Consider the following 15,115-nt stretch of genomic DNA (forward strand, 5'->3'; position numbering starts at 1 on the left):
AAGATTTTTAATGAGGGCGGGTGCAACTAGAACATCGCGAAGTAAAAGAGGTTTGGTGGAAGAGGGAAGTTGAGCCTGACCAACACAATATATAGGAATAGATGATCCATCTCCAAGGATAATGGAAGGAAAAGGAGATTTAGTGCAAGAAGATAACCAATTACTAGATGCAGACATATGACTAGAGGCCCCTGAATCAAAGATCCAATCCGTACCTGAGTTTCCTTGTGCAGCAAAGTTATTCATGGCCTGGAGAAAGGCAGCTTGATCCCAGCTCGGCGTCGCAGGTGAGGGTGGCGTCGGAAGCAGTGCCGGCGGATACGATGGTGAAGGCAGTAGGGCCGGCTGGGGAGTGTAGTAGGCATTGGCCGGCTGTGGTGGGGGTGGCGTCGGGAGCAGGGCCGACTGAGGCGTGTAGTAGGCGCCGCCGTCGGTGCTGTAATGACCATAAGGAGAATACGTCGGGGCGTCGTGATAGGCATTGGCCGGCTGTCGGGGGTTGAGAACCCCGGGAGCACCAGTAGGCGGCCGAAGGCCGGGTTGCCAGGCACCTGAGTATGCCGGCGGAGCACCGAGGGTGGACGGAGCGGACCAGGGCATGGGCCATGCTTGAACAAGCCCCGTCCAAGGATCATGAGGAGGCCGCCATGCAACCGCAGATGGAGCACTGGTGGGTGGTGCAGGACTCGGTGCTGGTGATGTCGTAGGCGGAACCGAACGAGTCGACGGCGGCCTGTAGATAGGGTTTTTGCCGCGGTAGTTCGGACTAGGACGCCAGCCTGGGGGCGGTTCAACAGATGACGATGCGGACGGCCCGGCGGCAGGAGCCGGCCTGGAAGGCGGCGCTGGTGTAGACGACAGAGGAGGACGAGCCGCAGCATGAAAGACCTTGGGGCGAGAGTCCTTGCGAGCTTGTGTTTCCGCCGCGAGTTGTAGCAAGGAACGAACTTCAGCGAAGGTAGGAGGGGGCCGTATCATCGGTATGAACGAGGCTTGCTTGTCAAAGTCTTCGCTGAGGGCGACGACGACGATATTGATTAGCTGTGAGTCGCTAACTGTATCGCCGAGTTCGCGGAGCTCATCACCAATGGTCTTAACGCGCTGGCAGAACAGGTTCACCGGGGTGTCTCCTTGCACCATATTGCGAAGCTCGGTGTGGAGAGCGTTTTTCCGAGCGTCGGTGTTGCTTTGGAAGAGCTGACGGAGGGAGTGCCAGATGTTGGCAGCGGTGGCGCCGTCGTGATCGAGCATGTTGAAGATCTCGGTGGTGATGCGGGTGTAGAACCACTGGACGATCGCGAGATCGTCTTTCAACCATTGCGGATCGTCGGGGCGGGGAAGACAGTTGGCGGCGACATGCGAGCGCAGGTTGCAGCGACTGAGGTGGAGATCGAAGAGATGTCTCCAATGATAGTAGTTGTGGGCGGCGAGATCAAGAACTATGGGGATGTAGGGGCTGACGTCGGAGATTGTGTCAGCAAGAGATATTGGTGCGGCGAGGATGGGTGCAGGGTAGTTTTGTGGAGCTATGGTGAGGGCCGAGAGAGAAGCGGCCGCGGCGTTGGCAGCCTTGGCGATGAGTGCGGCCCGGCGCTCGAACTAGCCGGGCGGCGGCGGCGTTGGCGGAGCCATACCCTAAACCCTGGGACCGGTATCTGATACCATGAAAGCTGAATAAAACTGTTGCTTATTGATGATTTGGTGCGGCATACAAGAGTATATAAGAGGGTACAAACCGACTTGGGGTAGGGGTACAAAACTGACTTGGACTAGAAGTCGTATACCATAATGACTACTCTAACAGCAACATCTCCTTTTCAAGCTCTATGTTGCCAAATGTCTTGGCCTTCTCGAGTTCCCATTTGATCGTTGCTTCTTGCTTCTCCAACTCGATCTTCTTCCTCTCAATTTTGAGTTTCTTCTCCGCCCTCTTCCGATCCCACTCCATATTTTCTTTTTGCGCATCCAACATGAGCTTGTACCTCTCCTCCTTCTTGTTCTCCCTCACCAAAAAAATGCCCGTCCATGTGGACGACATTTCTATAGCCGCGGCGTCACGGGAGGCACTTGCCTTCTCCCACTTGTTTCCCATAACTTGACGGTTATCCTTTGGCACGGTGGCTTTTTCATTCGACACGACAACATCGTCCAACCCAATTGATTGGTTGCACCTAGCCAACACTTAGATCCGGCTCTACCCAAACTTTTTTGTTCACCCCCCAAGGTAGGATCGAGAGGAGAAGAATAGGACTCTTGCTAGTATCATAACCTCTCGATGGGAGAATGAAACCAACCGATGCCCGTGCTCATCCACGCCCGAACGAGCTGCGGCAAGTCACATACGTCGACCGACGGCATCTGCGTGGGCGGAAAGCTCTCCGAAATGGCCCAGCCGGCCGACGAATCCTCCTTTGTCTCAACAGTGTCGGACGGCGTAATCTGCGTCGACGCTCGGATGGAAGGGGTCGGTGATCCGGGCGCGTCGGAGGAGACAACTGATCCACCATGTCCAAACCTCCCTGCGCCGTCGCCGCCGCCTCCCTCTCTCGTTCCGGCGTCGCCGCAACTTTCGGACGACCTTCTCTGCCTTGCAGGTCGCAGCCGACGAAGGGACATCGCCGGCGGACGAGGCGGACCGTGTCTCCATCGCGGCGGTCTGGGTCGGGCTGGACGACATCTCCGGCGGTGGACCGGGACCGGTGGTGAGGATTGGGAGCAAGGGAGAAGGACGACGAGGCTCCGGACGCAAGAAAGGTTGGAGGGCGGTGGGAGGAGGAGAAATTTTTGATGGATTTGATGCAATTTGCGGTGGAGTCAGACTGTCGGGTCCGACGTAGCGAGTGTGTGCGGACGCCCCATATCTGTTCAATATTTGGGTTAGATATAAGGGGTGCCGGTCAGCCCGGACGATTGATGCCCATTTAAGGAGTCTGTCAATAACCGGACGGCCTTCGCGGAAGTATAAGGCGGGTTTGCAGCTGTAGACGCTCGAAGGCTCTAACAAACACTTCCAAATGCAAACCGAAAGAAACCGGCCTGATCATCTTCCTCTCCTATACGTGAATGGATTACTCTGACCAGGGAAAGAAAATAAGTAATTAATGTAGTAGCACTGCATGTGCCACCTGGCAGCCATGCATGCATATGCATGCGTAAGGTGTGAACCCCACACGCAATTTTGGCCTTGGAAAAAAAAAATTATGGAGGAAAAGCAAGGCCGACCCAAGAGAATAGAATAGATGCCCATCTTTCTTTTGTGGCTTACTCAATTTCAGATGAAGGTTCGTTTATGCGCATGCACTAAGTGGTGTGGCTTGCACTAGTTCTTTTTTTTTTGTAGCATAATAAAGGAATAATAATCTCACCGTCCATGTGTTCCTTCTTCTCCCATCTACTACTCCTACAAGCTTCTCTTCTCTTATCTCCCCCAGTGCATCTGTCTATCTAGGAGTGGTTTGTAACACAGAAAAAAAAACACAGAAAGTAAGAAAAGAATATCCTGGCATGGACGCCGCGCCGTCCTATCCACGAACACGGTATCAGCCTACCAGGTGCAGGCCGAACCCGGCGACGGCGACGACGACAAGAAGGTTCCGTACGTGCACTCATGGTTAAAAACGAAGCTTGTTTTCTCAGCCGGGACACTTGCGACATGACACGACACATGGTATTTCTTCTGCCAAAGAAGAATATTTCCTCTCTTTTTTCACCCCCAAAGCGGCTCGGAAAGTCTCTTCCATCGTATGGACGCGGATGGAGAAGAGCGTGCATGGGAATTTTCAAAAAAGATAAAGCACGGTTTGTTAGCATGCATCTGCATGCCTGTCTCAGAAGAGCAACCAAGAAAAGCAAAAGAGGTGAAAGATTCCTCCGCATGTCCTTGCTCCTTCCGAGCCTTTATCTTGCCCTAGTATGCTTTTAGATTGGTGCCTGCCCGTTCGTCCAAAACCCCTGCCCCTGCCCATAGGTCGACAAACGAGCTGTGATCCTTATTTGTCTTTTACTATAATCTTTTTCCCAAAAGGAAACTTGGCAAGATAGGAATGCTGCTGGCTGAAAGATGGCCCCCCTTTTCACCCGGTTTTCTCACTGAAAGACGGCCTTTTCGATCAGTTATTACTATCTCCCATGATCATTACGGAACTGTGCATGCAGATGAATGGTTATGCGTCTTCGGATAGTGATATATAGATTATCCAAGCGCAAATTGAGAATGCAAAAAACAAAACAAATATAGTCTTTCAGAATTGCCCGTCTAATAACTCTGAAGCTGGAATTTTTAGGTGGTTATTAATTGAAGAGACACTATACATGGAAATGCCACAAAATGTGCATGCTAAACCAGACAAATAAGGTCTTTGCCTGGCATAGTAAGAGCTTTTTATTTTAATTTGTTTGTGCCCATCTCTTGCTTGAAAAGAAAAGAGAACAAACAAGGGAATGTAACAGTTCTTCATCTCACACCAGCACTTGGCTAGATCACTCCAGCCGGTCAGCATTGCAGTCAGCTTAGAGTAGAACCTGAGAAATGACAAGCACAACAAGCCACCGCACGCTTTCCCCAAAGTCTCGTGGATCATCAGAACAAGAAGACATGATTGCCAGAAACATGGCCAAATGTGTCCTCCCTGCTAGTTAATTAATTGATTTACTGCCGCTAGATCCACAGCACAGGTCAGAACTTACCCTTAATCAAATGCCCAGCCCTGAGGACACAGCAAGAATCTTAACTTGCTCTTTCCATCAATACCATGTGGACCATCCATCACAGTGAAATATAAAAAGAGGAAAAGAAAGACTCGAATTATCTGCGATTGCGAGAGCAACCAGTACTACTCCTACTACTAAACTCCACCCAGCAGTGCAGTGTCCAATCAACACACATGCGTCCGTGCTGTAGCCTCGGCCTGCCGGTCAATTTGTCATCCATTGGATCGGGCTCGCTTTTTTCTCTAACAGCGCCTTTTGCGTTGAAAATGCGATTTACCAGTGTAGTTGTACTGGGCATGCAATTTTTGTAAGATGGGCTGGGGCTGGTGCAAATGATCAAGAAAACCCTGCAGAAGAGAAAAGCTGACAGTAAACTATTTTCTACTCCTCCCATCAGTAAAACCAGGGCCTCGCACCTGCACGGGTTTATGATGGCACTGTGCCTCCGGCGAGTAGATCTGCTGCTCATGTTATACTGCGTGTACTGTTGCACACTGTATGTGTAGTACTGGCCTAGTTGGACTGCAAGCTGGACTGATTGGTGCACGCACAAGTCACTCACTGCCAGTAATGCCAGGAAGTCCAAGGCTTCAAGTACGGCTGCTCACGGCATGGCTACAAGAGCTAAGATCCAAATGAGTTCATCTGTACTTCTCCAGTCCATGTCCTGTATTTGGTTTACTCTTTTTTCTCATCCATGTTACCTACCAGAACGGCCGTTTTATGAAATCAAACCACCTGCATTTCTTCTCTCTGAGAAAAAATAGAAACCGTGTTTGCTGTGAAAACTGTAGAGCAACTAGTATAAGAAAGGATCGAACTAGTAAAGTGTCTCTGCTCTTTCTGTCAGTCAGCACTCAGCACTGAAGAATAGCTACTCCTGCCTTCATCAGATGACCTGCTCCATCCAGTTGGCAAGCCCTGCATTACACCGAGGAATTCCATTAAGGTTACAGTTGGAAGATGCCATCGCCGTCAGATGCGGCTCTCAAGGAAAGTCTCAACAAAGTTTCCATATGAGATCGGCAGGTAAAGAGTAATGCTAGTGTGATAGTGTCAATGTCAAAGTGGTCCATGGAGGGAGAGAGAGAGATGTGAATCTGCACAGTGAAGTTTTATGGCACATGAATCGCAGGGCACAGTGAAGGATCAGTTTGTTTACACTGCATGCATGCAGTGCAGGCACACACACACAGCCGCATTGATGACCCCCACCATTGAAGGCCGTGGCAGCAGGAATTTGGTGGTAGCCATTTGCTGCTTTCATGAGCTTTGGCTGATGCTGGTTCTGGTTGTGATGATGCGCGGCACATTTTAGCTTCGCTTGCAAAGGAGGCCCACCATTCAGCTGAGAAACTGGCTTGCGGGGGTCCAGCACGGCTCTGGTCCCAAGCCCCAACATGAGACAAGCCTTCTTCATGTGCCAATACCTGCATGTCCAGCTGAATTTTTTTTTTTCCATTCACAGCTTGCAACGGTGTCCGGAATTTACCAGATGTTTATTTCTGAATTTACCAGCTGGTTTCCATAGGCTGTTGCCATGCTGCATAAAAACCCCAAACTAATGCAGAGCAACACAACTATGCTCGGGAGTACTACACTTGGCTTTAGTATAAACATTCCAGCCTAAGATGTACATATATCAGCTCAGGAAGCAGCTATGCTCGCTTGCTCTGCAGAGGGGCCAAACGAACACTAACTAGCATATGCCAAAGAGAATGCGTCAGCAGGGGAAGAGGATAGGGCATCCATCCCGCCGCAGCTTGTTGTCGGAGAGGTCCAGCTTGCTCATCTTCTCCTCGCACCACAGTAGCTGCTCCTTGCTCAGTTTTGCCATTCTCAGGACCCTCGACACCACTTTGATGTCTGTCAGGGCAAACAGCAGCTGGACTTCCTCCATTGTGGTCGGCCAGGTCTTGCTCTTCCATCCCTTCTTCTTCTTGAACAGCTCTTTCACCTTCATCTCCTTCTGCGGGTTTGGAGATATATGCATTAGCAATGCAAATAGTATCATAGGATCGCTGCAACCGCACATGTGTTGAGGGCAACTACCATATCCATAAAAATATGCTTCAAAAGTTCGTTCCATATTCAATGAACGTCACAGGTGCGTTAGGAAAAATGCATTCTACTAATAGGTGGATTTCAATAGTATTATCATCATTGAACAAAGAGATCATATTTAATTTAACCAATGCAATGCAATGGAAGGTAGCAACAAGGAACTGGAAAAATACCCGGTGACAAACAGAACTGATTTTTGACGGGAGTTATTAAGTCTAACCTTATCCAGAGAGGATTGAACTTGCTGAATCGAACTTCCAGTATGGCCATGAACGCCCATGAGGACACTGCTCTTTTTCTTGTCCTTCTTCAGGAAAACACGAAAAGTTAAGATACACTCCTCTAATAATTTCATGAGGTCAGGTGCCAAGATTGGTTCCGTTTGGTCTTCAGCATTATCTTTCCCGTCTGCAACTGAATAGACAAAAAAGGAACAAAAAGCTATATGACATCAAAATGTGTATAGCAGCAAGTATACAAAAAGATGCCAAAAGTATGTTAGACAAGCAGTGGTAGAAGGGTACTCTGTGACAGTCAGGATGCAAAGATAGAAAAAATAGCTCTAAAATATAAGCACAACATAACAGACAAAAGCTTACTTCTCCATATCAAGGAAATGAAACTACGATGCAGCAAAAATAGAAACATTAAGAGTATTGCACTCAGGACTTGCCTTACTGGATGATGAAATTAAAATCAGATCAAAGGATTTTGCTATGTTACGTTACACATAAGCACATCACATCAGTAAGAATCCATCGCTCATTTAGCAAAAGCATTATATGGAAGTAAAATACTTTGTTTCAACTAACACATTAGCTGCAGCATCTAGTTAATAGAACTTTTAACCAAGTCCTGCGGCCAGTCCAGACTGACAAAATTCTTGGAATTTATATGCAATCAATGAGGAAGTTCATGGGCATGGCAACTGACAAATCTTAAATTTGCAGGTACAGCTCCTAAACTTGTTGGCCACCTAGTCATACGCTAGGCATATGTATGGATCTTAAAAGTAGGCAACATGTGGCTCTTAGGGTTCAAGTGTTGCCATCTTCCAAGTTATTGAATGATGTTACAAAACTGACTGGCCACAGATGAATGCGAAACAGAAAAAAACCCAGATTCACCAACCATACATTATCAACCATTAATGGTGCCACAGTGTACAGAAGATTTAATTGGCTTGTAGCATGTGCATTATGTGTACGCCATTCAATGATAATCTACTTACTGTCCTATTCACCTAGTACTAGCCAAAGAGAACCACACTCAAAATAACCTGCAAAGGGACCCAGTATGATCTCATTTGATATGACAAAAATAATCCATGTGTGTATAAGCATAAACAAGATGTCTGAGATCTACCAACCATTCCCCTACAACATAGTAAAGCTTAACAATTTCCACCATAATCAAGACTGTAGGGGAAGTAAGAATAACTGAAGTTGTTGCAAATTAGCTTGTACTTATGGGGGGACATATTTCCATGTATAGAACAGCATACACATAGCAATTATCAACAGTAGGAATCATGCAGCCTCACAACAATATGAGAATTATCTCACTATCAACATTGTCTCGTACAAGCATGAGCTTTATCACGCCATTTTTTCAGATACAACTTCCTGGATATCAACATGGCTCCCAGAGTGACCAGTAAATTACACTGTACTATATTTATAACAAGCAAAATTTTAGAGTTACTTCTCAAGACCGAATTTACGCCTGTCGCAAACAATACCAAATGACGGTGTATGTTATTCATGTATCCAAACTAAACAGTTGAACAGATATTGGGAGCCAAATTTTGACTGAACGAAACCCGAAACTGCATCCATTTGGGCTAGAGGAAGTGCTAGGAAACAATTATAACCATATACCAATGTTCTTATGGTGGTAAGGTGTCCCAAGGCAAGCACTCACCGCCTTGATGCCTAAGCGCCTAAGGTGGTTAAAATTCTAAGGTGCTGCCTATGTCCAAAGCGGGATGCCTTAAAAACAATGCCATATGCACCTTCTTATTTGAAAATAAGTGGCATTTGAATCCGAAACTATTAGGCATGCTTTCACCGTAAGTGACATTTAAGATATGACCTATTCACTGAAACATCCAAGCTGTTACTCTAGTACCGACTATACCAACAAATGCACATCAGAACAGTGTTAGATCATATTGGACATCTGAGTTGTTCTCCGTCTTAGTTTACTTACCCATACCCAATGTATCCACAAACCATTGTGCATTCACTACCGGTATTTTCAAAATACATCTTTCTATTACATCTTAGTACCACGTTCATGTACGAAAGGGGAATACCAGTCTACATAATCAGATAGAATGTACTTACTAATGTACTCCCTTTGTAAAGAAATATAAGATCATTTAGATCACTAAGAAAAAAACAATTTGATATAAGATGTATCGGTAAAAACATAGTTCATCTTTCAGGTACATGACAAAATAAAAACCAATACAGCAAACAAGTAAAATTGTCAGGATGTCACAACATACTATATATAGTATCTTCGATGCTATTCATTTCCACGCCCTCAGGGTAGCTATCAAACTCCTTGGTGAAAGTGAAATGAACGACCTCACTCTTTTCTCAGTCCAGAGCTCACAGGAGTCCCATCGATGGCCTTATGAGATTCACATGGACCGTGGTGGCTCCAAAACGTGCACAAAGTCAGCATGAAACAAGCTGGACCCAGTATGGAGATTGGGTGAGTCTGCAAAGCTGGTAGGCGGGGGACCTTACAAGTAGATTTGAAAGAGACAAAACAAACTGAGCTAACAAAGTGCAACGAGGGGAGAGGGTAACGTGGCGCAACTAGAGCCATCAAATCGAGATTGTGGGCAGAGATTAGAAATTATAGATTGTCAACTTTGGCATTTAAGTGGAAGCTAGTTTTGATCGCCCCTGGAGCGTTAGATCTTGGAGCGACGGCTGAGAAAAGGAAGGCTCGAAGGATATTAGTGTTGTCCCATATTGGAAGTTCCGTGTGCTGTACAAACCCTATAAGTCCAAATCCCGATGGTTTTGGACGTATCTATGGCGACATCCACCCCTGCAATAAGGAATCCTCAATCATACCCACCCCCGATCCAGATCCCAGTCGTCTAGTTTCGTCACACGGCCCCTGCCTCATGGACGGTTTAGGCCTTGTGTCAAGTAAAACTAGGCAGTAGTACTTCTAAATCTGCAATGTACTTATGTCTTGTGATGTACTCCAATGGCAAACAATTATGTAATGCACACAGTCGATCATGATGTGTATTTATGACTGTTAGAGCCTGTCACTGCCCGCTACATATATCAGAACTCAGAAGGCTAAGTGTGGTGTGTTGGTTGTCACTGTGTGATCCATCAGAACTCAGAATAAGACGCTGATTCTTGACCAAGCAAAAAATGACAGCTATTACAACAAGTTGCAATGTGGCAATGCAAATAGATTAAATAACAAATCAAATAAGTTGCCACAAGGACTCAAGAGTTGATTGCACTAGCATCAGTAGTGAATTTCATTGTCAAATGATAGGACACATTTGTGTTAAAAAATGCAATAACTATAATCCAAGTGTCATACCTTGAAAAGTGGGAACCTGAAGCAATTTCGACAAGGAGCTCCGAGAACGTGCATATATCTCAAAACGTGAACCTTGCTCAAATGGTTCATTCTCAACAAATCTCTGCAACAGAACCTGGAACTGCTGAAATGCTTGAGCAGCACAGCTATAGGTGGTGGGGTTCTCCGGCTGTGCTGCCAGTATCAGACTCAGGTGCATGTAAGTACAATGAATAGCCTCCCAGCTTAAAGAAACCTGTGCAACATAAGCAGTCTCGAGTATTTGGTAAGGGTCATCCTCGCTCTGCTGCTGCTGAAGATTCTCACAGTCCTCCTGAAGCTCATCCCTCCTTTTGAATGATAGACTGCGCAAGGTTGATGCCAATTTTGATGCTGATCTAGGCGACTTTTTTGAGATGTTGAATGACCCTGGGAAATTTGTTTATCAACCATTAGAAAGTTGAAAGGAACGGTTTGTGGATTATCTGCACTTACAGAATAGCAAACAAATTGTCTTATTTGATAAGATTTCACACGCACATAAGAGAAGCATATTACACAAGAAAGAGGAGGTGCAACCCTCAAGTCCCAAATAGCAATCACATAGCAGCAACACATGCAGATAAGAAATAGTACACGCTTTAGTGACATTCCAAAGAGTTATGAGTACACGACATGTTTTTTTAAGTACAAGGAGAAAGACAACAGAAGTTTTATGGAGGCAACCTACACTCGGCACCAAAAGATGAAAATCATGAAATTGCTCAAACAATAGAACTGTCGGAGATGACAACTACAGTCATACCAAATGATAACCGTCGGCTAGCATAAGAATCTATATATGGTTGACCATCAAAGTTCGTAAGATGCTCAGTCACCATGTAGATTTTCAGAATCTATGATAAACCAACAAAAAATAGATGGTGCGCACTTCTGGATGGGCTAATTAATGTAGTTATGTAAAAAATGAAGAGCGATAACTGACATGGTGCTTCAAGACTAATGTGGCCAGCCAGATAGCAGCAACAAAATAGAACACATTGTGTGGGATTCTAAGGATAGAAGATGTCAATTCTATCTGCTATTTCACATAGAGTGCAGATAGCAGATGCCAATTTGGATGCTGATTTAGGCGACCTTGTTGAGATGTTGAGTGACCCTGAGAAGTTTGTTATCAACCATTTGAAAGTTGAAAGGTGTGGTTCACCTTTTTGAGATGTTGAGTAACCCTGAGAAGTTTGTTATCAACCATTTGAAAGTTGAAAGGTGTGGTTTATAGATTATCTGCACTCTAGAGAGTAGTAAACAAATCATCTAATTTCATAAGATTTTATACACACATAAGAGAAGCGTATTACACAAGAAAAGGGGGGGGGGGGGGGGGGGTCATCCTCAAGTCCCAACTAACAATCTGATAAGCAGCAACACATGCAGAAAAGAAACGGTATGCGCTTTAGCGACGTTTGAAAGAGTTATTTATGAGTACGCGACAAATTTTTGGAGTGGACAAAGACAACAAAAGTTTTATGGAGGCACACACTTAGCACCAAAAAGTGAAAAATATGAAATTGCTCAAACAATAGATCTGTCGAAGATGACAATATACCAAATGATAACCGTCAGTTAGCACAAGAATCTATTTGTGGCTGATCATTACAGCTCATATGATGCTCAGTCACCATGTAGATTTATGGCATCTATCATATACCCCCAAAAAACGATGGTGCGCACTTCTGGATGGGCTAAATAATGCAGTTGTGTTTCAAAAATAGAGCGATAACTGAAATGTTGCTTTGAGACTAATATGGCAGACCAGATAGCAGCAAAGTAAAACGCATTGTGTGGCATTCAACTCAACATGCAAAAACTATAAGCAACCATACAAAAGACTACAATGTGCTATATTTTTCACAATGTAGATTTTTAGAATCTATCATATACCAAAAAACAAAATCGATGGTATGCACTTCTAGGTGGATAAAATAGTGTCGTTATGTAGCAAATGAAGACTGAAATGTTGCTTCGAAACTAATATGGCCAGTCAGATAGCAGCAACAAAGTAAAACACATTGCGTGGCAATGTGGCATTCAAGTCAACACGCAACAACTCTAAGCACCCATACAAGAGACTACAATGTGGCTATATTTTTCACCTGAATCCTTAAAGATCTGTGTAATCATCTTATCAAACGCCACCATTCTCTGAGAGTACTTATCATAGAGCGAGTCGAAGCCACATAGCGGGAACCCTTCGGCGACGTCGGACTCCATCCACTCCCTGGAGCTACTCCCTTCCTCTTCCTCCTCCCCGTCCTCATCCTCCTCCACCTCAGCATTCTCCTCCTCCGGGATGAGCACCATGAAGGTGTTCTTCCTCATCTCCTTGAGCCTCCGCTTCACCTCGTTGGTGATGAAATCGTCGTCCTCGTCCTCCTCTTCCTCCCCAACCTCCTCTCCCCCGTTGGCCACACCAGCCCCTCCCCCATTGGCCACACCAGCCCCTGCGGCCACCTCAGGGTTCTCCTCGAAGACGTCGCCCTCCGAAGCCACATTCCCTCCGTTGGCCTCCTCGTCGCACTCCAGGGCCTCTCTCTCACGCCTGGAGCCCTTCCGGGCCTTGCCGAACTTCTTGAGCTTGAAGAAATCCATGAGCCGGGAGCTCCTAAAGCCGAAACCCGAAGAATCTCCACTCCCCCCTTCGCCTTTCCCCGGTTGGTCCAAAGGCGGCGCTCCCTTTCGCCTCCCCTGCAAGCAGCACGAGAATCGCCCGGTGCGTATAAGGTCCGACAGGGACAGGAACAGGAACAGGACAGGAGCGCGTCGCTAGAAGAACCCTAGCGGATCAGCGGGGCCGCCCGGAAATACCTCGCGGAATGGAACGATCTGCGGCCTGGGCTCGCGGGATCGGCCGGTGGAGAGCAGCGGGGGCTGAGAAACGAGATCGACGGGCCGGACCGCGGAGAGAAAACGGCCGCGCGGCGTCGCCGGGACGGGCCTCCCTCACGCCGGCGACCTCTCCCCCGCGATTCGACCGCCGTCTGCTGCAGGGGCTGCGCCGCCTGCTGGTTCTGACTCCGCTGCTGCCGCTCCTGGTGAGCCTCGTCGTCACACTCTCTCGCCTCGTGAGGGGAGGGGAGGGGAGGTTTAGGGGGGCGGCGAGTTTGGGGCTTGAACTGACACGGCGCGTCGCCGACCACTTTTTGGCCTCTCTCGGCCACGGAGTTTAACCACGGGGTGTTAGGAGGGGTTTAGGCGGCGCCGTTTTGAATCAGGTGGGGGATTTTACCGCTTTACGGCGTGATTAGGATGGTCAAAAGCGAGGGGTGCATCGGAGACCGGGCTGAATGGTACGACGCCTGTCGTCGTCTCGTCCGCGCGATTATAATAGTGGAGGATGGACGAGGACTACGGCAAAGTTTCTGACCCTGCAGGTGGGACCCTGAACCTGCCTTTTCCTTTTTCATTCAGGAAGGAGTCACGGGATCTTTTTTGTTTTTGAGGGATTTCACGGGGCCTCCTATTTGGCGCTGCAGGCGCCGGTTACAACTGTGTATCCTGCAAGCCGGCGCCTGCAGCGCGTTAACTGGACTCGGCCCATTACGTTTTTGTTAGCAACCTGCATCGCCTCTGTTTCGATAAATTCCAAAAGAAGTTGTCGGGCACGGGATCGAAGTCGCGACCTCGTGGATGCTTTCTTCGTTTCTCTATTTACTTGTTCGTCACATTGTTTTATTCTTTTTCTTGTTTTTTCTACTTTTTTTCCTTTTTTCTTTTATTTTTTTCCTAAAATGCATGGTTTTTCAATTCATGAACTTTTCTTCCAAACCGATGAACTTCTCTTTTCAAATACAATGAACTTTTTTCAAATTTGATGAATTTTTTTCAAAATTGATAATTTTTTTCAAATCGAATGAACTTTTCCAAAATTGATGATTTATTTTTCAAAATCAGTGAACTTTTTTCAAATTCGATGAATTTTTCTTCAAAAGCGGTGAATCTTTTTCAAATCCAATGAACTTTTTTTGAAAATCGATGAACATTTTAAAATTGAATGAACTTTTTTTCAAAATCGGTGAACTCTTTTTAACTTCGATGAACTTTTCTTCAAAATCGGTGAACTTTCAAATCCGATGAACTTTTTTCAGATTCATTTGGAGCTGTTTTCTAACTGACTCATTGACATGAGAGATTGGATGTGATGCGCCAGTCACTCGTACTACAGTGGACAAAGGTCACCGGCAAACGACCGTTCCACAATGGAACCTGGCACTACTGTTTGCCCTAAGGGCCAACCCACCTTTTCAGAGAAACAAACACATGACATCACTATTTTTTAAAAAAATCAATGAACTTTTTTCAAAATCGATGAACTTTTATGAAATTCATGAACCTTTTTAGAAATTTAACGAATTGTTTTCATTAAAAAAATAGACATTTTCCAAATTGTTTTCAAATAACTTAAAAATCTAAGTGGTATAGTAAATGGTTGAGTAATAAATAGCGTGGCCGCATTAGTTCTAATACAATTCGCGTTGCTTTTGTTCACTAGCATTTTGATGGTCTAGTGGTTTAGCTAAGCAGCGACAGGGTTGTGTGGTGTGAGATCGATTCCCCATGGCGCAAATTTTAGGTGTGGTTTTTTCGCGAGCGTTCCTGGGCCGCGAATAGGACCCCCATTTCATGGGGTCTCATTACTCACGATGCTGGCGACTCGGCTCGAAAGGTTTGCGTGCTGCTTTTTTTAGGCAAAGGGTGCGTGTTGCTGGACCGCTAG

General features: G+C 46.2%; 1 protein-coding gene and 1 long non-coding RNA gene across 3 annotated transcripts in view; one reads left to right on the forward strand and one right to left on the reverse strand.

Moving 5' to 3' along the window:
- LOC120969252 (uncharacterized) overlaps positions 1–15,115 on the forward strand; it is a 35,630-nt gene that overhangs the window by 15,436 nt on the left and 5,079 nt on the right. The window contains exon 3 of one of the 2 annotated variants that reach the window (XR_005763271.3): positions 7,725–10,455. The exons of the other annotated variant lie outside the window; for it this stretch is intronic. This is a non-coding gene — a long non-coding RNA (uncharacterized lncRNA). Of the gene's footprint in view, positions 1–7,724; positions 10,456–15,115 lie in introns of those variants that run through there. 2 annotated transcript variants of the gene reach the window in all.
- Positions 6,191–13,627, reverse strand: LOC109765280 (uncharacterized). The gene is made up of 5 exons (XM_020324074.4): positions 13,207–13,627; positions 12,495–13,086; positions 10,363–10,770; positions 6,995–7,188; positions 6,191–6,679 (listed from the first exon to the last, which is right to left on the reverse strand). The coding sequence occupies exons 2-5, from the start codon at positions 12,988–12,990 to the stop codon at positions 6,434–6,436; spliced, it is 1,344 nt and encodes a 447-aa protein (XP_020179663.1). The 5' UTR covers positions 12,991–13,086; positions 13,207–13,627; the 3' UTR covers positions 6,191–6,433.

Source organism: Aegilops tauschii, chromosome 7 (assembly GCF_002575655.3).
Source record: "Aegilops tauschii subsp. strangulata cultivar AL8/78 chromosome 7, Aet v6.0, whole genome shotgun sequence".
In the NCBI taxonomy this organism is placed as follows: Eukaryota; Viridiplantae; Streptophyta; class Magnoliopsida; order Poales; family Poaceae; genus Aegilops; species Aegilops tauschii.

Bases quoted from the DNA above. Each gene is read 5' to 3' on its own strand.
- LOC109765280 (XM_020324074.4), bottom strand. From the start codon at position 12,990: ATGGATTTCTTCAAGCTCAAGAAGTTCGGCAAGGCCCGGAAGGGCTCC. The intron at 10,771-12,494 runs GTGAAAAATATA...CAAATTTCCCAG, and splicing joins ACAGATCTTTAAGGATTCAG to GGTCATTCAACATCTCAAAA. The intron at 7,189-10,362 runs GTATGACACTTG...TTGTCTATTCAG, and splicing joins TCAGGTTCCCACTTTTCAAG to TTGCAGACGGGAAAGATAAT.